The following is a 26,380-nucleotide window of genomic DNA, read 5'->3' as shown; positions in this document are numbered from 1 at the left end:
GCTGTTTTGACAGTGTGCCCTCAGGTGTGGTTCTGGAGCTTTTTTTGATGGTCTTACCAGCTTGCTCTATCTGTGACCCTGTCAATGAACAGATCCATGGAAATGGAATGGAAATACCAGCTTTTCTTGCTATGTTTACTCTGCTGTTAAAACCACAGCTTCCTCAAGCCCTCTTATTTCATTACTCTGGTTTTTTAGACCAATAATAACTTATTTATTGACACTACTGAGACAATTTTAAAAATTAATTTTATCATTTGTTCATTTTTATTGCTTTACTTTTTGTATTTCTTTCCCCTTTTCAATCCACTCTTCATGAGAAGTAACTGAATTGTTTTAAGCAGTTCTATAGCAGCTGATGTATTTCTTATTTAATTTATCAGCCCCTGAGCTCTTTGTGCGGGAAAGTGAGACCTGGATTCAGGTTAGCAAACAGGAATATTGGTGATTAAAAGGAGTGGAGCAAACTGTGGAGAAGACCAGACTTTGAGCTGTTGTACAGCTACAAGCCAGAGCAAACACAGGCCCCATTTCCTGAATAATTATAATTAATTTAATGTACGAGGTGTTTAAAATTAGTCTGTTTAATCAAAGAAGGGTGAAATAACATAATTTAGTTTTCTGCTTTTTTTGGTTTTTAGGAAGTATGATCAACGCTATATTTGTTCTAAGGAAGACAAATTTAGGGCTTTAGACGAAATTCTAAAACCCTAGACCTGGGAAGCTTTAAAGGCTTAGCCAAACTCCTGAAGAATAAAGTTTGCTCCTGTGCAGTGGCTGTGGTACAAATTGCCTTTGTTTCACTGCAGGTATGAGATAAGCACCCAGCACCATGAGTAGGATGTGCTGCCATGGACAACTTTATAAATTACCACCCATTGCAGGATGTCTGTCTTGTTGTCCTTTTATTTTCATTTCAAACTTAGAAGACAATGTGAACCTTGACAAGTTCATACAGAGCCCTTAAGAACTACTGCTCTTCAATTCTTTTATCAATTCTTTTTTTGTCTCCTTCTCAGTTCAGGTGATAACCCAATTTACTGAAACACTACTTGGTAGAAATGGTAATTTCTTATTGCCTCTGTGCATGACCTGTGAGTGTCATCCTTCGCACAGGAGGGTGGGGAATATTTAAATGAGCAACTGAAAGGTTTCCTGAGCTCAGTAAAATTCCTGAGGGAATGGAGAGTGTAGAAAGCCCTCTACAGTCACAAGGAGAGTGGGTAAAAAAGCTGCATTATCTGGCATATGTTATTTGGTCTGAATCCAGGCCATCTTGTATCTGTTTCCTTTTCCAGCCCATGAAGGAACAAATCCCAAGTGATGCTGCCTATAAGTGAAATTAGTCTGGTTCTTCAGGAGCTGTTGTCAAGAAAATCTCTTTTTGCTTAGTATTCTGACAGCGATGGTGTTTTGTGCTTAAAATTGCTCTTTTCCACAGACACTGAGAACAGTTCTGTCAGCCAGTTGTTTTAAGGAATGCTTTCATCATTTTGTTATCAACACATGGTGGTTGTTCCACTCTTTTGTTTTACCCTGTACTTATGTGCTCCCTCTGGGTTACGTTTAAAGTCAAAATGCTCAGATTCATACATTTTATTAGATTCTGAGGCTGAGATGGGTTTGGGTCTGCTGAAGACTTCTCTGAGATGCTTTCTGCCCAACTATTTTGCTTCTCCACTGCAATAAATAGCATTTACTGATTTGTCCCTCCCCTGTTTTTTGGGGTTTAAAAAATTATATTGGACTTTCCATGCAAAATGTTTTTGGGTAAGTGGCAGTTTGGTATAGCAACAGCTGAAGCTGTGGCTACTTTTTGGTGTTCTTTTCCCGCATTGCTTTTTGTACTTTTGTATGCTTTCTTTACTTTTTAAATTATTTGTTGCTTTTCAGGATAAAGAATCTTTTCCTTTAGTGCTTTTCCTTCTCAGATAAAACACTTTGTTTACTTTGTGCAGTTTTTCCCTTTCGAAAGTAGGAACCCAGTTGTCACAACTGCAGCTTCAGTCCCATTTTTGCTTGGGATGCCTCCATTCTCACTTGTTTCCAGTCTGTGCTGCCTCATAGATACTCCAGGTTTTCTTTTGCAACTTTTCCCAAATATTCTTCTGTATCCCACTTTGTGTCTGATTGATCCTTGCTGCTTTCTGTTTATAGTTTCTCTTCCTTGTTTTATGTTCAGTTTGATACGAGAAGCATTGTGCTGCTGGTGTCTGTTCACATGCCCTTGATCTGGGCAGGTGGTCTGATGACAGTCTGGCCAGACTGGTTTTTCTGACCTGTCCCCTCATGAATTCTGTGTTTCCTGAGTGCATTCTGACGAAGGAGAGCAGTGTTTCAGCAGAGAATCAAGCTGAACACTGAGCACAAACCAAAATGAGTGACTTGCTCCCTTTTCTTTCCTTGTGCCAAACTCTCATTTGTGTTTCCCCCCTTTTGGCTGCCACATCTTTAATATCAACATCTCCTACTGAAAGGAATAACTCATATTTTGATATCCTGGCAATTACATTTTGGAGGCAGCTGTACAAACAATGTTTTGTCGTGTCCTTCAGTCACAGCACATTTCTGTGTGATTGACAGCTGAGCAGAAAGATGTGTTGGCTGATAGATTTTAAGCAGATAAATGTTATCCCTCAGAAATTCTGTATCCTGAGCATTATTGCCACTGAATGAATATCTTCCCTTCAGCTGGGGAAGTTGTATTTTTCCCTGGCTTCCCATCCTTCCCTTCACTCAGTGACTTGCTCTCACCAGCGTGCAGGAATGCAAGATAATAATTGACCGTGTCTCCTGTGATCCGAGGAGCTTTCACATCCCAAACACAGGCCTTGCATCTCAGCAGCCAGTGCTGACGTGCTGTCTTACTGCTACACTTGCATTTTGAGGGGCTTGGTGTGGTTTTGACAGTGACTTTGAGCCACTCAGGGCTGGTTTTTTGGCTGTTCTTTGAAAGAACTGTTGTGGTTTTTTCCAGTGAATGTATCTGTCAGTGCAAAACATCTTTGTTTCATGTGTTTCTGTAGTTCTTTGTCACTAAACTATCCCTGTTATTTAAATTTTTTTTTCTTGTCGTTGAAGATTCAAAAAAGTTGTCCATTTTTTTTGACTCTGCTGCTGCTTCCTTTCCTTGTGGTCACCACGCCATGTGTGCCTAATGAATTGTTCCTTATTTCATAACTGGAGCAGCCTGTGTGTAGGTCCTGCTGTGATTCAGCTGATGTTTCCTCAGGGTACGGAGTGTGGCAGTAAGTAATGATTTGTCTGCAGGATAGAGGGGGTGGCTGTGGTGCTCCCTGCCTGGAGGGCTGCCAGGAGGACACAGAAGCAGCACAGTGGAGTTCTTCCAGGGACAGGCTGATGGAAAATGCACCTTATGCAGCATCTCAGTGCTCCTTTTTATCCTCTTGGTCAGCACCTGCCTCTGAGAGAGTGGTAACAGCTCCACTTCTATCCTGCCTGGCTTCATGGAAAGCATAAATAATCACTTTTCTCACTAGTTTCACTTTGCTCAGTCTGAAACATTTTGGTAGCAAAAAATTATCCAGTTATCGATTTACTTTTTATGTGACTGATCATTCTAAATTGCTAATGGGATCAGCATTTTTTACAATAAGGCCATTTTTGTTTCTTACGAATTGGTAGAAGAGCTGGAGCTCTCACTAAATTAGTTTGTGAAATATTTGCATGCCATCAAGAACAGAGAGAACACAGGAACAGACTGAACAAAATTGAACATGTTGGATTCTCCAGGTGCATTAAAAGCCAGCAGATTTAATTAAACTGGGATCAGAAGTAACTGCTTTGTATTTTTAAAATCAAAACAGTGTCATGCAAGTCCAAAATTAGTTTGTTTCAGGTAAGAAGGACTTTCCTTGGAGATAAAAATACATGTAATTTCAAAATTATCTTCCCATTTGAATAACACTTCTTGTAGTCTTTCAGGATGTGTGGATAATGTGTGGAAAATGTTAGAAGTTAAGCTCATTACACACCTCGTAGCTGACAGTTTTGCTGAAAAGTGTTGATGTTTGAGTCTGAATCTTGTATTGAAGTTGGAATCCATGTAGGAGTCACAGGGCAAGCGAGGTTCAGAAGGAACACAGGGATTTCAAGCAGGTTGCCCTTGCTGCTGCTAATACTGTAACTACTGGGATGTTTGGGGAGGAAAATACTTGTTATAATCTACTTTGTGTCCCTTCAACATATAAACCCCCCCAAAACTTTTCACAAAACATCTTGAAATATAAAATAAGTAAGGGAAATGAAAGCTGCTTCCTAGCCAGCCTTTCTTGTGACAAAGTCTGACAGCTTATTTTATACTGAAGACTCTAAAGGATTAAAGCAGAAGCAGCGTGGTGTGTTCAGGATGCACATCAGAGCCACCAAATTGCTTTCTAGGTATTGCCATCTGCTGGTGCCTTGCAACCAGTGACTGCAGTGTAGGCAAAATCCCTAAATTCCTCAAATCCCTGAATTCCAGCTTGGTAAGAAGCGGAGAACTGGGAAGGTTTGTCAAAGTTTTCAGGTCATTTGCTTCCCGTTGTATCATTCCTCCCATAAACTTACCCTGAGATAAATGTGGCTAAAAGAGAAGTAGAATTCTTGCCTGAATATGAAATTCTTGTGGATCTAACAAGTATTAGAACAGCCAAGAATCAAGTGGGTAGTTAAACATCTTGTAACATCCCTTTTACCTGGCTTTTGGAACAGGTTTTCCATGAAGGTGCTCTCTCTCTGAAGAAGGATGTGTGTGTTCCCTGATGTTTGTGGAAGGAGTTGAAATGTCCTGTGTTTCCACAGTGCTTGTGCATTAGATATTATCACTACACATCTGAAACAGAATTCTTGTTGAGCGATGTTTTGTCATGGAATTTGTAGATTTGCTGTGTATATTCCTAATTATTAGTGGCATTTGTAAATTTTAGAATGTAAGATGCTCTTTAAATGTTTCATTTGCTAATCGGGTTTCTTAAAATAATTTCTCTTGGCAGAAATGCATTAGATTTAACCCAGAAGCTTCAGTGTGGGTTGCAAAACAGCGGATTTTGTGCACTTTGAACCAGAGTTTGAAAGATGTGCTGAATTATGGACTGTTCCAGCCTGCAAGCAATGGGAGAGATGGGAAGTTTTTGGATGAGGAGCGACTTCTGAGGGAATACCCGCAGCCAGTAAATAAAGGAGTTCCTTCACTCGAGGTATTTTTAGATCTAACATCTGAAGCATTTCTGTTCTGATACAAACTGTACAGAAAGCTGTATTTGAGGTGTCTGCATGCACCTGCATTGCATTTGGGATATGGTTATCAGCAAGCCTGAGCTTGAACCCTTGCTCACAGAAGTGCTGTCATTCCCTGCTTGTGGAGCTGGTCCATCCCCAAAAGGTTGCAAAGAGTCAGCCCTTCTGAGACAGTGGATTTTGGAGTTTTCCTCTGCTGAGGACACAGGACATGTATCTAATTCTGTGATTTAATACAGAAATGTGAGGTTCTAGGTGAAGCTGTTGGACCCATGATTAGGTTTGCAACAGTGGTGTAGCAGTTGCTGGATAACCAGCCTGTGCTTTCTCCCAAAGAGATCTTTCTGTCCCAGTGAAGCCTTTTTTAACCCCCATCCTAGTTCCCTCTGTGCCATCCTTCAGAGTGCACAGATTGCCTCTGTCTGTCTCCTGGAAAAGCAGTAAGGGAGGAGAGGTTGTGTACTGGGATTTCCTCCCTCTCTGTTGCTTCTGCAGAGGCCCCACAGCTGGGGATAAGCTGGGCAGGACTTTTATGGCACTGGACAAACTTGGAGCAGAGCCAGATCACACAATATAGCAGCAAACTGGGGCATGAAACTGGCATTGAATTAATTTTGGTATTGCCTGTATGGTGGCACATCAACCATTAATAATGTGCACTTGGTAGACTTCACTGTAACACAAATCCAAGAGAAAAGAACCAGGGTCCTGACAAAGCTTCAGGTTTTCCCTTTTCTAGGAGATTATTTCAGAGTTTCAGTCACTGATGTCCATATTACAGCTGTAAGGAAATTAAACAGCCACTGTATTTTGTTTCTGTCATTTTTTGTGAGTGTTGACTGCAGCAATTGAGGTGTTAAAAGTGATCTTGTGAAAAGCTGGTGTTAAAGCCTCATTCAGCGCAGTCCCTCGTCCAACAGACAGGCTGCATTCCTGGAATTCTGCATGGGACTGTGAGATAATGGTAAATTGTAGCTGTGGAAACCCCCATGATTTTTGCTACAGGTCTTCCTACTGCACCCAAGCTGCTCAGGAGAAAATGTGAGTGAGTTTCAGCCAAAAAAAGAGGCAGTCCTCAGAACCTCATTCACAAAACCAATATTAGGAGAACTTTCCCATGTGGAAGTTCCTCCTGCTTTGAGTAAGGGATTTTCAGGTATCCTTTTTTTTTGTTTTCATGTTTCAGAAATGCTAAGCCGCAATTTTGAAATATATATTTTTTTATTTAACGTACCTTCCCAGCTCTTTCCGCCTGAGACTATAAATGAAAGTGCACAGAAATCCTTCGGGAAGAGCTCTTTTCAGTGTAATTCTTGCTTATTTCTCCAGATTCTAGAGGCTGATCTCATTTCCCACACACCTCCACTGATTTCCGTGTATTCGCACAAGATAAGAATTTTGCTTAAATGATGTAAAAGTATATGAAATACTGAGCCTATTTCTAAAATTTTAAAAAATTTTGCCTAAATCCAGATCACCATGGATGATACTTCCTGGTAAGGTCAGAAAATTGTATTATGAGGTTTAAGTTTTCAAGTTTTAAAATTTCTTCTTCCTCTTCTCCCTCAGTTTCGCTACAAGAAAAGAGTGTACAAACAGTTCAACCTCGATGAAAAGCAGCTGGCCAAGCTTCACACCAAGGTATCGAGTTAGCGATTACCTCCAGTGGGTGTTGACATCAGTTGACAGAAAGCTTCATTTTTAGTCAAAATGTTATTTTGGAAATCAGAGGATGATTCATTTGTCGCTCTTTGTTTCAGGCCAATTTGAGAAAATTTATGGATCATGTCCACCATCTCTCTGTGGAAAAAATGACCAAGATGTTGGACCGAGGACTGGACCCAAACTATCATGACTTAGAAAGCGGAGGTCAGAACAATAAAACTAAGCAGCATAAAGGTGTACCTTGAGTTAGTTAAACTTAAATTCAGTAACAGGATGAATCTCACACATTCCTTCACAACCCTGGGCTAATGGAATCTGTAGGGTTTTGCTGTCCAAAGGAGATAACTGATCATTTATGATTTTCACTGAACAGTATTTTTAATATTATTTTCTAAATTAACTTTATTTTATAATTTTTCTCACCTTTTTCAAGTACATCCTATTCTCTTCCTTAGAAACACCCCTGACTTTGGCAGCTCAGCTTGACAATACAGTAGAAGTGATAAAAGCTCTGAAAAATGGAGGAGCACATTTAGATTTCAGAGCCAAAGACGGAATGACAGCTCTGCACAAAGCAGCCAGAGCCAAGAACCAAGTAGCCCTCAAGGTAAGTGCTTTCAGGAGCAAATTATATATTATCTTATTAAAAAAATGCAGAAAGGACACTGTTTCCAGTTAATTAATGTATTGTTCTCCATGGATCCTTTAAGATGTTCTAGTACTTTCTTGTGGCTTTCGAATCTTAGCATTTGCTTTCAATAAAGGGCCTTTTAATTTCCGATTTATCTTTTTCTGGTAGGAAGAAAAGTGGTGAAATTTAAGCTTATTCAGTGATACACTGAGATCTGTCCGAGGAAATAGGAATAGCATTATTGTCACTTACCTCTTTGAAAGCAGCTTCCAGTGGCATGGATTGCACATTTCACCTTAACACAGTCTCTTCTGTTTTCTTTTGTATTTTAACAGCTGTTCTTAAATCACACTGATGGTCTAGATTAAGTCTTAGGTTTATGGCTTTGCTTATTCCCTTTTGACAGATACTCAAATTGCATGACATTTTTGATAAAGCACCTTGGAACTGAAGAGGTGAATGCATTGCAAAGGCGATGCAGCATTTTCAGAGCTGACATTTCTGAACCTAGTGAGAGGATGGAAACTGGACATTGCCACTGCTTCTTTCTGTGCTATCCCCATAGATTCCTTTAGATCCTAGCTCTTCCAAGGTTATTTCTTTCTTAGTCTGTGCCGTGGCCCACTCTTATCAGCTGATAAATAAGTGAGCAAAAAATGTTATGTCAAGTATCAACCTTGCAAATACTTTTTCAGGTATTTTTTCATGTAAAGACCCTTTCTAGGTGGAAGTCCCTCCAAATCTATTTTTCACAGTCTGTGATTGCTTTCAGACCCTTTTAGAGCTGGGAGCATCTCCCAACTACAAGGACAGCTGTGGCCTGACCCCGCTGTACCACACGGCCGTGGTGGGAGGGGACCCTTTCTGCTGTGAGCTCTTACTCCATGAACATGCTACAGTCAGCTGCAAGGATGAAAATGGATGGCAAGAAATCCATCAGGTAGGAAAGATTTGCTTTTATGAGGAAATGTGCCATGGTTGTTCTAGGGTTAAATGCTGTTTTGAAGACCCTGCACATTCAAGTATGAAATTTCTTCCTTTTTCTATTTGCTTTTCCTACTTCCTTTTATTTATTCACTTTGTTTCCATCTGTGGTGACTTAGAAGTAGAAAACTGTTCCAGTGGTGTTCTGTAACTTTGAAATCCTCTGGTTACTGTGGATTTTGCTGGAGAAATTGCACTGCTTGTATTTATGTTGTGGACTGTTGGAAGTTTAGCATCCTGTTTGGGGCACTTCAGTAGGAAAATGTTGCTCATTCTTTTTGTTAGATGCCAGTGTCAGTGTCCTTGGTAATGCTTCTTGTGTGTTTGTCAGGGTGCTTTCCCCTTTGTCTCTGCTGAACTTTACAGGAAGATTTGGGCTCAGGATCCTGCTGCTGGGATCAATCAGCCTCTCATTGTCCTCTCCAGAAACGCCTGAATATTATCCAGCAGTTGTGTAAAAATGCTTTATTAATTTCCCTTTGCATAGTTATAAACTCAGTAATACAAAAAGTTTAGCAATTCTAACAGTCCCAATGTCATGGCAGCTACTTTGTCATTTCTCTGGACAGATGAGTTTGGATAGTTACAAAAAGTGGAACTGCTCAGTTCGTTTATGAGATAATTAAAGATACAAGTAATCAACCTTACAGGCCTGCCTAGGTCATCTTGGCTCACTTTATTTTCTGTGCACTAAATTCTTTAGTACACAGATTTTTTCTTCTTTTCTTTGAAAGAAATGGGAGGTAGCTTTGGCACCCAGGTTTGGGCAGGAATCTGAGCTTTTTCCCTAAGTGTGGCCAGCTCGAGGTTGTTTGGATCCATCTCTAGAGTAGGGGAAAAGAAAGGAATTATTTGTTACCATATTTTCTGAAGATGTGGAGGAAATGGATTGTCTAGATCAAAGTATTACCCCATCTGGACTCCCTGAAAATACAGAGAAAATGTCCCTCTTTTTAAACCCCAGCCTCATACACATAAGGTTATTATTTCTCATAATGAAATAGAGCTTTCCAACCCCCCTGTGTTGGTTGTAATCCTAAATAAATCAATGTTTACGTCGGGATTAGGAGCAATCTGTTCTGACTAATCAATAATTCAAGCATTCCTCAATGAATTAAGAAGGATGGGGATTTAATTTGGGCACTGAGCATCCACTTAATTTTTCTCTTCTGAATTGTAGATCCAAGCCAGGTGTGTCAGTCCGTACCTCCCACTTAATTCAGGAGTAATGAGGTACCTCAGACAGACTGAATGGATTTTTATACCTGTATCTCTTACCTTAAATTCTGATTGTTATAGGAATGATGCTGATCTGAGATAACACAAATTTAAAAACATTAGAAATTGGGAGATGCTTGGTCAGTGAGCCACAGAGAAGAAGGAAGTCAAGTAAAAGAGGCTGAGGACTAGAATTGCTGTGCTTTTTCTCAAGCTTATTTGCTAATCAGGGAAGTCTCTAATTTCTATGAATCTTATTCATAGAGCTTATTTCCAAAAATCTAGGGTCTAACCTTTTATTTGTGTGACAGATAAAGTAACTCTTGAAGATTTCTCCCTCTTTTGGAGCAGTGCCCTGTGTATGCTGTGTGTCTGCTTGACATCACAGAACCAAGAAGATTTACTTGGATTTTGGCCAGATTTTCCTTCTAAGACATGTAACCAGTTTGGGAAAAAGCTCTGGCAATCTGATCAGTGCCATCTGGTGGGCAGTGTTCCGGAGAGTAGCAGGACAAAAAACTTGTCACATTTGAGACATGAACATCAGTGGATAAAAAGCTCCAAAGGCAGTATTTTCTTGATCCCTTAAGCTGCCCTTCCCCAAACAAGCAGATAGTTAAACTCAAGCACAGGATTGCTGTACCTGCAGTGCCCACATGGGAGCTGGTGAAGGAATGCACATCTGGGTGTTTGTGCTCCCATCAGAGAACCAGGCGTGGTTCTAAAAATTAGACCCTCGGTAGAAACAGCACCTCCTCCGCTAAAAATCTTTCCCTGGAGCTCTTGCCTAGGTTGTGTAATAACCAAAATATTGATGCATCCCTGCCCAGGCTTGCAGGTACGGACACGTCCAACACCTGGAGCACCTCCTGTTCTACGGCGCCGACATGTGTGCGCAGAACGCCTCGGGGAACACGGCCCTGCACATCTGTGCCCTCTACAACCAGGTGAGAGCCCCTGCCAGCGAGCCCTGCTGGCCCCCTGCAGGGACAGAAATGTCCCCAGCAGGAGCTGAGAGCTCACAGAACCACGGGATGCAAGGGAACTTGAAGATCTTCCAGTTCCAATCCCCTTCCACTACACCACACTGCTCCAATCCCCGTCCAGCCTAGCCTTGAACATTCCAGGGATGGGCCATCCACAACTTCCCCAGGGCCTCACCACCCTCTCAGGGAGGAATTTTTTCCCACTATCTGCTCTAAATCTGCTCTCTTTCAATTTGAAGCCTTTCCCCTTCATCCTATCCCTACATTATTTTATATGCAATAAAGTGCTTCAGGTTTTAAAAAGTGGTCTTATAACTGGAAAGAAGATAATAAAAACTATTTTACTGGTGGTTCATTCACTGATTACAAATAGGGCTGCTCATTGTAGGTAGCAAGGGTATGGGTATTAATTAGAAAATAAAACATTATGCTCTACCAGCTTTTTTTGGGTTTGATTCATATCTAAATATGTTTCCTGTACAGCATTTATTGCTGTTATTCTATAATTTAATTTAGAATTAAATAAGAAAGAGTTGTAAAATACTGCGGAAATATCTCTATACAGAAGATACTGGATTCTTTGCTGTTTACAACTTGTGTAGTCGTTTACAAGTAATAGAACCTTTTGATTTGATAGCATTTTATACTCTCTTTGCAGGGATGGGATGGGGAGGGAATGAGTTTTACAACTATATTAAAATTCAGTACATAAAATATTACAGTGAATTTGGAAAGCATCAGATGTGACTGTAAACAGTGAAACATCTGTTAAAGCATCTGCTTCTTAATTAACTACCATCTTAATTTTTTTCTAAAGTCTCGTCATGATTCCTCAATTAAGTCTAAAATACCCCCTCAGCTTTTTAAAAAAGAAAAAAAAAAGAATTTTGGGGATAATCTGGCATTTTTCAAGACCATACACTTTTAGCAAAGGTTATGCAGCATGAGGTGGGAATTAGAATAATCCTGTAGAATGACAGTGTGTTTCATGTAGAGCTGTGTTTTCCTGACTTCAGTGGACGAAGTTATTCTGTAGGAGACTGAGAGACTCTAATTGAAACTGCAGCTACAAATTTGCAAATACTTACACAGCCTCTAAGCTTGGCTTTGTGATGGAACTTTATCATCCTCTGCCTGCACTGTCGTCCTTCTTTTTTCCTTCATCCGGTGCATGTGGAAATACAAGGCTTTCCTCGGGGTGCTGTGAACTTTAACCTGTGCTGATTTTTGCCAGTGGTTTTTTAATGGGAAGTTGTGCTTGGTTCCTGTGGGAGGAACGGGGCTGCCTTTTCCAGCTGGAGAGGATGGGAAGGACGGCAGCATCCTTGTTACCTCCAGGTTCCTGTAGATGGAGTCGTTACCCATTTGATCTTCCCTTCCAGTCTTCCCTGGGGAATTTTCTTGGGTTACTTTCTGAAGTTGGCAAGTTTGTTCTCCTGGATGTCAGCAAAGTCCTGATCTGAACAAGCTCTTGGTTTTGGAAGTTATTCCATGGCCATGCAGTAACTCTGCCTTTTGCTGGGATGAAATGTGCCGTTTTTCACTGGGAGGATTGGATCTGAGATGAAAGCTGTTGTAGTATTAAAATTGAATATAATCTGACAGATGGGGAGGAAACAAAAAGGAGTGAGGGTGAAGTTAAGAGTGCTTCTGTTTGTTTTGAAAAAAGAAAATCAATAAACAAACAAATGCAGTACTTAATCCAAATAAATTCCCTTGGATTTCTTTTTTATGTTGAACAACTCTTTGACAGCTTTTGGCAAAACTTTTCTAATCTAAACCATTTAGCTAATAAATCCCTTTGTTACACTGCAGACAGCTCAGTTAAATTTGTAGAGAGTTTTTAAATGTATAGTTCTTTTGGTGTTGTAATGTTGGATGATTTATTCTGATAACCCAATGAATGATCATCCAATAAATACAGTATATTTTTCAATATAATTGTTTATATCCTCAAGTTCTTGATTAAAATTGGACACTGATCAGTTGTTTAGGGATAGAGAGAACACACCTAAGGTGCAGATTGCTGTGCAAGCAAATGAGACTATTTCAGTTAACTCTAGATCATTAAAAATTATAATCTAAGACATAATTGTCTTGATCCATTCTTGTTTTTTCAGTTGAGGAAAAGGTAGGATAACCTCCTTTCCAGATACACTTAGGGCGGCCCTGTGATGGGGAGACTTCATGGGACCAAGAATCCACTGTGGCAAATTAGAAAACACAATGATAGAAATGATTTTCAATCATAATTTCTGCAAATTAACCTGTGACTCAGAGTCTAGTAAATAAGGTTTGTTTCTGGCACTGAAATACCTAAATTATGCAATTTGTCTTCTCTGACTGTAAATTTACTGTTCAAAGTGAAAGGTAGCACATCCAAATACCTCATTAGGTACAACTCTGTAGCACAACATGTCAAGACAACCCAGAAAGCACAACAAAATTAATATTTCTGTTGAGGAAATATAAAACCCTTTTAAAATGTGAATTGGTTTGCACAAGACCCTAAGATGAATATTAAAAGATGGCAGGTAGGAAACAGAGTCCGTACAGAAATCATCAAAAATTCTGGGAATCCACTCAGAACCTCTGAGAATTTGTACCAGACTGTGGTCAGTCATATTTAACAACCATGGAGAGCAGTGATTCAAGCAATGCACTGTATTGGCCAAAGTAAATTGTTTTTAAGGGATTTCCTTTGCAGATTTTCTCAGTTTAGAGGGTCTGAAGCCCAGTTTTCCTCCTTGTGCTGTAACCATTAGCATTTTCTAGGGGAAAAGAGGGACAATAAGTCTGGTCAATGCAATGTGTACAGACAGATCAAAAATTTTGTGTGTATTAAAACAAAAATCATACATTTAATATTGAGGATAGGCTGGAAAAAAAACCAACCCAACAAAGTAAGTGGTAAAACTGCCTTGTTTAATTTTTAGCAGGAGGAAAGGATATAATTCATCCCAGTACTGTGAACAGTACTGCTTTTCCTCCAAAATAGGGAAAACTCCTATAGGGGAGTTAAATTTCTGAAAAATCTGATTTGTCAAGTATGGAACTTTGTCAGTTTAAAAATTTAATAAGGTATTTACTTCTTGCATTCCTGCATGGTTTTTCTTACACTTGCCTATAGTTTCTCATACACTGCAAAGCACCTGAAGCCCTGTCATTTTTAAAATGCTACTTTAACAATTTAAATTCTCAGATCATTTATTTTGTTTATTTTTTAGTCATGAAAATATAGACCAAACACCTCATAACTCTTGGCAGTCACAGTCTCTTTAGTACCTGAGGATCCTTATGAACAAGTTTCCTTTTCCATCATTTTCAGGAGAGCTGTGCAAGGGTGCTGCTGTTCCGGGGAGCCAACAAGGAGATAAAGAATTACAACAGCCAGTCTCCATTTCAGGTAAAAAGGAAATACCTCTTGCCTCTGAAATATTGGGAAGAAAATCTCACATGAACTTGGTTTTGGGAAGAAGTCACACTGTACATGGCTGAGCACAGGTGTGGAGTGAGTGAAAACTTTGGCTTTTAGCTAATTCATTAAGTGAGGACATCCTGGAATAATTAGGAATGAGAGGAAAACACCCTCTTAGCTGGTCTGGTGACACTGTTAATGAGTTTGAGAATTCCATGAGCTGTTGGTGGCAAAAGATGAAATCCTTGGTGTTCTGCAGTCAGATGTACCTTGCTCTGTGCTGATCTCCAGTCCCATGTAAAACAGATCCAAGATCCATGTAAGAGTGATCTGAGGATTGTCTGGGCACTTTGGTTTGCTTGGCCTCTCTTGATTTAGCCAAAAAGAAGCTCTTCCTTCCTTGGATGTGAGGCCAAAGAGCTGGGCTAAGTTTTAGGGATGACTTAATGCACTGCCAGACTTTGAGGTTGAAACTGTCATCTGTTATCTCCAAAAGAAAATGGAAATCTTTCTTTGGAGTAGTCAAAGGTTTGTCCCCATTTTCTGATACGGAAGCACTTCCAGTAAGCTTAATTAAAAATCCAAATGGAAGAGAATTGTTTGTCCGAAGGGTTGTCGGGTATGGCTGACAACCTCAAGCCCTTATTTCTGAAGCAGGCTTAATTAGCCTGGATGTCAGAGAAACATTCCTGATGCAAAGTGACATGTGAGAAATAGGGATGGAAACTGTAATATTTAAAAAACAAACCAAACCAAACCAGAAGAATTTTTTCAAGTTACAAAAATCAGTGCTTCTGGAAGAATGATGGCACAGTGCCATTAAAAGGACCTGCCCTGTGGTGAAACAGAAGGGGGCTGTTCTCCCAAACCAAGGAGTTTTTCAACTAAAAGAAATCCTGATTTATCTTTCCTTGGTGTGTCTTCCCCATTACCGCCTTGACCCACTTTGGATAATGCTGGCAGAGGATTCAAGGAAGAATGCTTTGACAAGTGAAACAGTTGGAACTTTAGCTGTATCCCTGTGGGTCTCTGAGTTAACTCCTCCAAGTTTATGTGTAGTTACAGGGCTTTCAAAAAAACCTCAGCCAAATATTTCGGTATCAGTTTGATTCCCTCCATATTTTGAAGGTTTTCTGGGCCTGAGGTTGTGCATCTGAAGAGCTTAAGAGTTCTGCTTGCAAATCCCAGCCAGATCATTGTTTACTTTTGGGACCATTTTCCCCAAATTGGGGAAACGGTGCATTAATAATTTAATTTTAGGCACCATCTTCAGACTGCTAATAATTTGCCATCTAAATACATGCTAAGCACCAGTTCACTAAGGTCTGGCTAATACTTATGTCTGCACCTCAGAATTATGAAGTGATCAAAAAATGGAGCTAGAGAAAACCCTAATTATGGGAGGGATGTGTTCCAGGGTAATCTCTTGGATTAGATTATTTTGTTACTTGATGCCTTTGAGGTTAACTTTCCTTTTTGGTTTAGGATTTTAGGGAGAGAGGGTAAATGTCCCACAGAAGAGTTTTGCATTTGTCTTCTTCTTCGTGCTGACTGCTCCAACATTCTTGTTCTTGCTCTTAGAACAGAAAAAGGTGTAGGGAATGTCGGAAAAGTTCCATTTTATACGAGTGGAGTGAGTAGAGGAAACCCCGGCGCCAGCACTGCAATAAAGCAGCCTTAGAATTAGTTCTTTGCCATCTGTCTGTTGCTGACCCAGTCGCTCAAACACCACAAGTGGAGCTGTTATAAAATTATGCAGAATCCCCTTGAGTTAATAGGATTTTGCATACTAAAAATGTTTGCTCATGTAATCAGCAGGCGGGAACATCGAGGCATCTCATATGTACATAACGAGAGTGGTTGTAGCTGCCGCATCTATTCCTTTGGGTCACCTCCATTACGTCCCTTTTGCAGCAACCTAAAAGGATGATTCTTTGGAGTTGCTGCTCACAAAATTGATGATATGAAAGCTGTGCTATTCTGTAAAAACAACAGGATCCAGACGTGGAGAAATTTGTGTGCTGCTTTCAAGGCCTGCCAAGGCTTTGTTTTCCTTCGATGAAAGCGAGCGGCAGAGTTTGTATCAGGCATCGGTGTCCAATGAATGTGGTGCAGTTTTGCCATCAGAAGAATAAATGTGCACTTGCTCACTCCTTACCAAATCACAGTGCTTCTTAAAGCAAGCATGGATATACCAGATTCCAGGAAGGAAAACTAATCTGGGCTGAGTTCTGTGCCACTTAATTCAGGGATCCCACGTCGTGGACACCTGGGGTCGGGGTGTCCTTTTTGCCTTTTCAGTGTCGGAATGGCATTGCCAGGTGTTGAGGACATTGAGGACATAAAAAAGCTTGGCTGTATTTCCCAGTTAAGCACCTAACCCTGTATTAGCTGCCTTTGCAGGGAGATGTGTTTCATCCTGACCCATTCCTGGGGTGCATCGAGTCAGCAATCAGTGTTGGGTACAGCTGATGTCACCCACTGCTCAAAGTCTGCAGAACGCGGGGTCAGCAGAAATTTTCCTGTATTTTATTTTTAGCAGTTTGAGGTGAGATGAAACCTGTGCCCCATCATTATATTATATTGCCAGTTCTGCTTATTGATCTCTTACCCGGCCCCTCTTGGCTGGGCCATCGAAGTATCTTATGTGCTATTTTATTAGTTTTTATTTCAGAAGTAAAACCTCCAGAAATATCCTTTCAGAAGAGCCATGGTATCCCATCACCATCCGCAGCTACTTGGTTTTCCACACATTTCTTCTGCTTCTAGGTTAACATAAAATAATTCATTGCCTATCTAGCAAATATTAATCCAATAGTTTAGAAATCTGAGTTTTGCAGTGTTTACAAGCTGTTGAAATGAAGTGTAAGTTAAAATGAACATACACCTTGTTTATCTTGTCTCTCCTTTCTCTTTTAATGATCAGCAGCTCCATATGAATAATTCAAATGAGCAATAAAGCACTATAGTGCTAATAATTAGTGTTTTTAGAACAAATATGTTTGAATGCATGGAACAACTATTCTGAGGTGGCACTTAGTGCCACCTTTTAACAGCAGAGTTGTACCTGAGAATGGTTTGTGTCTCAGGTGTCCCTTATGATTGGCCTTTGCTGTCCCAAAGCAGCCTGGATAATCAACATGCCTGCATCCTATGGATTGCAGGAGGAGCAGCAATCTTCCAGGTCCACTGCAGGTGGAATTGCTCCTTTCAGTGTGTTGGCCCTGCCTCTATTTCCAATTGCTCACATTCCTTTTTGCCAGATTTGAATCATTTGAACTGAAATTTTCCATGCCCGGCGTCCCTGTTGTTCAGAAAAACAAAATGATTCAGCTCTTTTGGAGTCTGGCTGAGGGAAAACATGTGTTGTTTTGCTCACACTGAAAAGCTCTGCTGACCCACCCCTCCTTGTCCCCTCTCCCCCGTTGTGTTATGTTGTGGTGTTTAGTTTTATTTTCTTTTATTGCCCTGTGTGCTGATCTCCACATTAATAATCTGGCAGTGGGAACTGGTTTCCAGACTGACTCAAATACAGGGGCTCCAAAACCAGGAGTAGGAACTAAACCCATGGATTTGGAAGCTGAGCTGGCTGGGGGGGACACAGACAGATACAACTGGGCATATCCAGCACCTCACTAGAAAGGCTTCCCAAAGCCCCAGTTCAGATTTAGGTTATTGGAATTTTTAATTTCCTTCTTTTGGATGAAATTTACAGGCAAAGGACAAGAAGTTCTTCTCAGGTATTTTTTTTTTTTGTCTCTGACTTTTTTTTTGTTTGAAAGGATGTGAAAGCTAATTTTAAACCCAAAATCTCTATCGGGTGCCTCAAAAAGGCATCTTCACAAATATAAAATAATGCCTTCTGTCATGATGTTAGAATATGGAACCATTGTGTTAATGGAGCATATGAATTACAGAAAGACTTTGCTTTATCCATGTATTTATTTCCATCCTAATTCCTTTCCTGTAGCACCTGTGTGAAGAATGAATCACTGAATATTGGGTATTGTTGGCAAAAAATACAGCTATGAGCTCATGATGCATTCTGCCTTTAGTCAGGCTTTAAGCTTTTTCCAGCTTTTCTCCTGATTTCAGTCAAATAATGGAACTTACTCATACTTTTTTAAAGAAAAAATCTCTACAAGTGACCATTCCAGAACAAACTATGGATTTTTCCTTTAAAAATCAAAAATGTACATGGGTCTGTATATATGTAGGCACACTCAACACAATTTCTTAAAAAGACATGATTAAAATAATAATTAAAAGGAAGGGGAATAACTAAAAGAGGGGAAATTGATATTGGGGGAAGTGGTGGCAAATGAAATATTCCTGAGAATATTAAGAGATACAGGAGCAAAAAAATACATATGGATACAGAATGGAGTTAAATCAATTCCTCCTGACTCAGGGATGGTTTTCTTACTGCTGGCTGGTCCGTCCTGACCTTCATTTTAACCCTGTCATTTTTCAGAAAAGCAGCCAAATGGAGGTAATGCAGTAAAGCATAAAAGAATTAAATTATATGATTACCTTTTATTGAGAAAGGCAAAATATTGCCACGCTTGGAGAGGCTAAAAATACTTAACTGCAGGATGTGTCTTCTTTTTTTTTTTTTCCAAAAGCAAACTTATGGAGGAGTCTCCATGTGACCATCTGTTGTGTTGTGTTCCGTGTAAATGATCCAAGACCCCTTTTTTCCCCTATTCCCCATTCTCTCCCTGCTCAGACAGGGGTGTCCAGCTGACATGCCTCAGGTATTCCCACAGGCAGTCCAATTTCTCTGGGAAAAGTGGACTCTCTGAGGTAGTTAGGAGCTAACCTGTTTCATTTTCCACCAGAAAAAGAGCTCAGAAGTTACAAAAGGGAACAAATTAGGCAAAGTAAATTGTAAGGGTCACCAACAGCTCTTGCCTCAAAGTAAGAAAGGCTTATGTGTGATTCAGACACAATCAGTTGTCGTGGGTGAAGTTACAAGAGGCAGCAGGGATCTGTGTAATCCTAATTTAAGCCATGTTGTTTTGAGATGTTAACAGCATTCAGTTTGTCTGTGAGATAAAATAACCTGTGAGTGGGACTGGCGGGTACTTCAGGCCTGCAGGAATGGATTAATGATTGGAGTTACGATGGTTGGCTGCTGTGGTGGCAGCATCTCTTGCTTTTGCATTTCTAAACAGGCTACTCAGCATTATCTTCTGTCAGTATCCAAGTTCTTGCTCCTTATAAAAATGTAGGATCTGTGCCTGTAGGACAGACTTAGCATCATCTTCCACTGCCATTTGGAGGGAGCCTTCCTGGCATGCAGTTGGCAATCCCATCTCCATCAGAGTATGTTATTGGCATTGACTATTGCTAGACTGCTGTTTCCAAAGGTTTTATTGTAGTTAACCCACACAGTCTGGAATGGAGCCACCAAATGTATTAGGTAAAATAATCACGGTGTCTTATTCACCCGATGCATTTTATCCTAAGGGCTTTCCAAAAGATTTCCAGCCATTTGGTTTAGCAGTTGAAGCAACACTATATTATTAAGTGTTCGCAAAACTGAATCCCCGAAAGTTTCTGCTGTGAAATAGTGGGAAGTGTCTGTCTGCTGTGAGTAGGAAGACACTTTTTCTCAAAGTGTTTTGGGAAGAAGCTGCTAATGTGGTGGGTTTTGGCTTTTCCATGAGGTAAGGCTGCCTGGAGAGGTGAAAGCTTTCACCCTACGGCAGCACAGACCCATAAACCCTTGAGCTGAATTCTCTGCACAGCCCAGCATTTCCTGTGGTGCCCAGGAAAACAAAACCTAGCAAATAGCACACGTTCTCAGCCTTTTTCTAGGAGAGTTCAGCTGGAGAAGATCGCATTTCATGGCTTTTTGATTTAGCATATTATTGGAGGGGACGAAGAAAATTAAGTCAACTTTGTTGCTGGCTGTGTCTTATCTGATTCATCTGATGCTGCAACCTGGCTTTATCTGCTTTTAGTAAATACTCCTTTGGAACCGCTGCTCACCCATGTAGCAGTAATAAGGATTATGTAATAACTGGCTTTTGATGGCTCTTTCCAGCTTGAGCTAGATTTTCCTGAGGAATGAGTCTGTAATTGTAACTCTGTGTGTATCACACTTGGCTTTTTCTGCTTCGTTTTAATTATTAAAACACGAGTGTGTAGAAAAACGCATCTTGCTTGAGCATAACTCGCTGGGTGGCATTTCAGCAGAGAAGCAAGAAGAAGATGGAAGGTTTTTTCCTCTACTTTTAAAATAGATAGAAACATAAAATTTCCCAATAGATGCAGTGACCATGGAGGAGGCTCAATACAGCCTGTACACAGTAGGATAACTTCAAATCTGAGTTACGTCTCCTCGCAAGAAACAGGAGGAAATAAAAGAACGTCGTGAAGCAGCGAAGTTGTGCCTGGGATGGATTTGTCTGCATGTTCCTTTTTAGGCTTCCTGACATGTTTCCTTGTAACTCTGCTCCACTTGCTGGTGTATTCAGTTCAACACTTCCTGTCAAGCTGGTTCTTGCATAACAACGACTCCTTTTGTCCTAGGAGTTAAAGTTTGCATTTCAAAGCCGAGGGATTGAGATGATTTAGAAGTGATTTGCTCCCATGTTGTGAGGAAAGGACTTACATTTTTTATCTTGGCGTCCACGCAGGCTTAGGTTAATCTGGAGGTATTCAGTCATGGCTAATTCATGAATAGGAGTGGTTAAATTTTAAGAATGCAGTTGTGTGTGTTCGTGAAAGGACAGTGGAGAATAAAACACAGGTTCTGCCTTTTAAATCTTAGTAAGGAAGACTGGAAAATGAACAGAGGTGTCTGCAGGCATTTTAGGTTTTGTCCAGTCCTGCTAAGACAGCGCTGCAGGACCTAAAAGAGACGGAAAAGAGGTTATTCAGAATGATTGCCTTCCCCTAATTCTGACTGGAATTCGCGCAGCCCTGGCACAGCTTCATGGCTACTGAGTGTATTCCAGAAGACCCATGGGGGCTGTAAAATCTCTTGCAAGCAAACCCAGCATTTTAGCAAGGAAAATGTGCCAGCACTGTTATGCTTGCAGTGTACTTTTTTTGATAAAGTCCAGCTGTATTTGGCTGCACGTTGTTGTGTGTTTGCTTGTTTTTAAAATATTAATTGCTGAAAAGTATTTAGGGTAAAATCCCAGTTCCTTTGAAGTGGATGAAATCCTGTGGATTTCACTGGGGTGGAAGTGTGTTCCTCACACTTGAGACAGTTCCAAAGCCATACTATCAGCTCTTCCTATATAATGTATTCTGCTGAATATGATTACTTTTAATTAACATTTCCTGTTCCTGTTTAATTAATATTTTTAGTACAGCACTATTCTTTCAAGCTGTACAGAATTGCACACTGCATTGCCACGAACAACCTGGGTTATGCAGAGTCTTTGCTGCTAAGCGTTAATTTGCTGCAGCTGAAAAGAAGATGCTGTATTTTCTGAGGGCAACTTGGTAAGAGTTTTGGGAGGCAACAGCAGTGCTTGGGAGGCTGTGGTTGTAAATTCTCTTCCAGAGTGTGGGATATTGTCGCATTTCCTACAGCAGAAGTCCCTTTGTCTTCGCCCAGCTGGCACATTGACCTTGTCCCACCTGTCTGTGGGACGCTTCCCATGAGCCTGAAGCTTCCAAGGGTGTGAAAAACCCTTGGATCTCGGAGCTTGAAAACCTAGTCTTTGATTACTATTAAAAATAGCCTGAGTAGCAGTGTGAGGTGGTCCTCACCAGGGAAGCCTGGGATTGCTCGGAGGGTTACGTAAGCGGAGCTGCCGATTGGAAAAGCGGGAATACTTTGCCCTCAATACTGAGGCGAAGCGCTCGTGGCGAGCCTTTGTTTAAACAGTGCTGAAACGATCCAGGGAATGCTGAGGAGCCTCAAAGAAATATTGGCCCTCTCCCCATAATTTATATTTTCAGATGCTAAAACTAGTTGTTGAGCAAATGTAAGGTGCCTATTTTAGGATGCTGCATGTCAATATCTGACTACAGATGGCTCCGTGAATCATAGTTGGAAGAAGGGAAATGTTAGACACTAAGATATTGTTGCTAAGAGATTTTAGTACACAGTATGCTAACATGTGCTGGCAAATTTGGGAACAGTAGCAGCAGCATGCTCTTGGAAAAAAAAAATCAGTGGTGAAGAAACTGTCTTCAAAGGACTATTTAAAGGATAGTAGCATTATTGTGCTTTGTTGTATCGAGACCTGACGAAGATGAAATTGGCTTTCAAGCAGATAATAGACAGAAAACATCCAAAAGGTAAAGCTAATCCTGCTCTCCAATGAAATAGAAAGTGGATATTGGAAACAAAAAGAAAAAATTTACTCTGGGGTTTAAATGAATCAAGTGCCAAGATGAAAGGTGGTGGTTGCTGATATTTTGCCATCTACTGGACATCAGATATATTAATATACACAGTTAGTTCCTTTCAAAATGCATAATATTGAGCTTGTATTACATTATATAATTAAAAATGTTAAGAGTTCTCTCTGGGAAAGAAGCATGCAGGAAAATGCTGAGTATGATTTTTTTACTTGTATATCTTCATAACATTCCTATAAAGTAATTTAGGAAAATTGTCAGCATTTTATTGTCCTGGTAGAGAACGTGGGTTATTTCTGCAATTAATATAAACCTTTGCTGGCTATTATTTAAAGACAATAAATTCAATTTTACTGCTTTTCTTTATTCTATCTTACCTTATTTCAGTGAGTTTTGCCAAAACTTGAAAATGATATACCTGAAAGAAAACTCCAAATGGATAAAATTAGCTTTATTTTATAAAATAAAACCTGTCAGTTCTGATATATTTTCAACAAAAACATGATTGCTTTTTTAAATGTACAAAATATTGCACAACTATAAACTTCTTAAAGTAGTGATTTGCTTCTGACATATTTCCAATTAGATGTATTACGTCTCAACTTCAGCACTGATTATTTTTTAACGAACTTTTGGAGTGTAAATGTGTGTCTCCACAATGCCAGCATATGTATCTCCTTGAGGTCATGTTTTATGTCATCCATATTCTATGTATTCAGCAGCGCTGGTAGATAAAGACAGGGAATTAGTGATATTAATAGAATATTAATCAAGCATTTGGTTTTATTTTTTAATGAGGTGAACTAAGAAGCTTCCGCTACATTTATTTTGCAGTGTCGTAGCCTCAAAGTCAAAAATCAACTGCAATCCGTGCAACTACAAAACCTGGGGTGAAACTTTGCCCTTTGATTTTTGTAAAGTGAAACAGGGAATTCATGATTGTCCAGCAGTTCTGTGCTAGATTATATGGCTGTGGTAATTGTGCAGGATTTTCCAGCTGGTTCAGAGAAAGACCCATTTGGAATTCTGTTGGAAAACACCTGAGGTCTGTGTTGTGCTTTGAGCTCAGAGCAATGTTTGCCACATCGTCTGGTTTTGCTCAGGCATTACAGGAGAATGCATTTCCTAAGGAAGCCAAGTTCCAGGTATGTTCTGGTGCTCTTTGCATCAACAAAGTCCCTGCAAGTGCGAGCTCACTGGAATTGCGTAAGGAACCAACAGCGGGTGATCGATACATTTCCATCCCACACCTATGGAAAAGAAATTCGGAACACAGACTGCTTCCTGCTTTTCCAAACTGAACTCCATCTGTCCCACCGAGGAGAGTTATAAAATCCACACGCTACATGAGAGCAGCTAATGCAGATCCATTTAGGATGGGATTTGTTTGAGTCTGCTGAGCGTGCTGGGTGATTTTGTGTCACCATTTATCAGGGATGGAGCCTCCTGCTGCCGTGTCCTACACGGGCACACATGGGAACAGGGTCTTGGCACTTAACAGCCTAAATTTAACTTCCTGATGTCCTTGTGGATGACTGCTGTGGGCTTGATGGTGTGCTGGGACTAAATCTGAAGTGGCTTTATACGCCAAGTACCTCTTTGTTTTATAGGGAGAGCCGTTCTTTCCAGAGGACACAGTAGAAAATAAATACGTCGAAGTTTAGCTGTGTTACATTTTCATTGCCCCACAGTAAACACCATTAGATTTTTGTATCAAATTAAAGAGGTGTCAATCTCCAAAAGCTGTGGTTATTGGAATGTGGTTGCATATTTTTAATACTAAACAAACACATCCTAATTATGATACGTGGAAGAGCGTTTCTGGAAATCTTTTAATTAAGGAAATGATCCCAACCCTTCCTTCTAAATTCCCTTGTGTTAATTTCTCATGTGCCTCAGCTGATAGTGAATCCTGTTGTGTGATGGCTGTGACTGCTTGAGTGGGGTTTTTTCATTGTTAAAATAATATAGTCCTCGGTGGAATGAGAAATAATTAATGATTTTGTGAGTCAGTGGTTTAAGTGGAAGGCAGTTTCTGGAGTCCGATGGTTACAGTCTCATCCACAGGGTTGTGTGACCTCTTTCTTGTAGTTCCCACTGAAGATGGGAACCTCTAGGGAAGATTTACCTCGGAGTGTCCTGTCTGTCCACCTGCATTTGCACTGACGTAATTCACACTTTGTGCTGGGCTGGCGTTACCTCCTTTAATGTAGAGCACCACACCTGAATTTACTGCCAGTCCAAGCTTTCTGGAAAAGCCATCGTTCAGCGAGTACTGCTGGCTGGCAGAGACAAGGGAAAGGTGAAACGTCAGCCCTGAAGGAAAGAATAATGAAATGCACTTTCCTCAGGAAAGGGAAATTGTCTGGAAGAGAAGAGCAGGGGGGGAAAAAGCGGGTGGGGAGTGGTGACGTTTTATGTGCTCACTATGAATGGCAGCTACAGCCCTGCAGCTCCTCTGCTCCCTCCAAAGGCTCTGCATCTCAAAGCTTTGGGTCTCTCAAATGTAAGCATGTGCAGCAGAAATGCAGAAGCCTGGACTGAGTGGAACATAAATGGACTGAGGGGCTCTCTTCAGTCCCACACAGAAAGTTTGTCAAAGTTCATTGCCTTGATTTAAGAGGGGACAGCTTCGGTTTCTGTCTTTTTTCTGTCATTTCTCCTTGGGTGGAGCAGTTTGTTTCCAAGAGTGGTAATGTAATTTAGTCTGGGTGTTTGCCTTTCAGGGACTAGCCCATAAAGCTCTAAAATTGTATTTGTTAACAGGCGACAAAATCCTTCTCTAATTTAATAGAATCTCTACCTGTGATACATTTCAAAAGCAGGGAAAAATCAATTGTGAAAGGTTAGTGCCAGGTAAAGTGTATATACAAATTCCAGTTTCCTGAAAGGAAAAAAACACTGCATTAATCTCCATCAAAAAAAAATGTAAATACTTGAAGGTAAGTAAATTGATACCTTTAGAACTGCATTTATGGGGCTAAACAGAGAGGTAGGGGTGAGTCAGTGCTACTTCTGTCTGATGCAGAGTCTGAAAACATTGTGAAAGTCTGTCACACCAAAACCTGTAACAGGACATCTGGCCAGTTTCACTGTTTACACAAAGTACTTTTATTTGCCATTATTTAAACTAAGTATCTTAGGGGAACAAGATTCAGGAAAAGCAGAACTAACCTGATGCCTCAAATATTTAATTTCTGAATTGACTCCTGAAAGGCAACTTAACCAGTGCCTTTATCCAGAGGGATCGTTTCTGACTGCGAATATCAGAAAGCCAGGGGTGAGAATGATCTGTCAGGAGAAAGAGACCCACTTGTGAAGGTGCCAGTGTTGAGTAGGAGTGCTGGGATGCTCTCACCTCCTGCCTGTTCCTCCCAGTCCCTGCCTGCAGCTGCTTCATTCATTCAGGTTTCCACTCGGCTGAGCTGTCCCTTGGTTACCACCCGTAGCAACTCACCAAGTGTCGACTAAACTCCTTCCCTTCTTCCCTTGGCTTGGCAGCAGAGCATCTGGCATTGCCTGCCATGGCAAACAGAGAGGCCCTGGAACCAGTGGCATCGTTTGAAAGAAACATCTGCCTGTGAGACAGCGAGTGAGACACTGGGGTGACTGTGACAGCTCTGCTTCTCCCGAGGCAGAGGAAATACCTGTGTAAACACAAACTTGCTGGTCACGCTCCCTGTTGCACGCCCTGAGTGACAGCCAGCTTCTGGCTCTGCTCCAGTGAGTTGTTCACCCCGTGGCTTTGTGCTTCGGGGTGTCCTGGCTGTGACCTGTTTCGTGCACTCCATTAAGTTTTGTCATGCTGGAGACAGCTCGTCGTGGGAATAGGAGGTGGTACTGCTGTCCAGCTGCATGGTGTTATCCTCTCATTTTATATGAGTTGCCTCCTACCAAGATCCATCTTCC

The 26,380-nt window shown here is 40.7% G+C and overlaps 1 protein-coding gene across 8 annotated transcripts in view; it reads left to right on the top strand.

The window, feature by feature from the left end:
- Positions 1-26,380, top strand: part of SHANK2 (SH3 and multiple ankyrin repeat domains 2) — a 279,065-nt gene that overhangs the window by 33,340 nt on the left and 219,345 nt on the right. For all 8 annotated transcript variants that reach the window (XM_039551944.1, XM_039551945.1, XM_039551951.1 and 5 more), the window contains 7 exons: positions 4,995-5,198; positions 6,808-6,879; positions 6,999-7,107; positions 7,359-7,510; positions 8,307-8,474; positions 10,567-10,683; positions 14,051-14,128. In XM_039551944.1, the coding sequence (XP_039407878.1) occupies positions 4,995-5,198; positions 6,808-6,879; positions 6,999-7,107; positions 7,359-7,510; positions 8,307-8,474; positions 10,567-10,683; positions 14,051-14,128 (900 nt within the window). The remainder of the gene's footprint in view (positions 1-4,994; positions 5,199-6,807; positions 6,880-6,998; positions 7,108-7,358; positions 7,511-8,306; positions 8,475-10,566; positions 10,684-14,050; positions 14,129-26,380) is intronic.

This window comes from Corvus cornix, chromosome 5 (assembly GCF_000738735.6).
Source record: "Corvus cornix cornix isolate S_Up_H32 chromosome 5, ASM73873v5, whole genome shotgun sequence".
Taxonomy (NCBI): Eukaryota; Metazoa; Chordata; class Aves; order Passeriformes; family Corvidae; genus Corvus; species Corvus cornix.
This window is presented reverse-complemented; position numbering and strand designations above follow the sequence as displayed.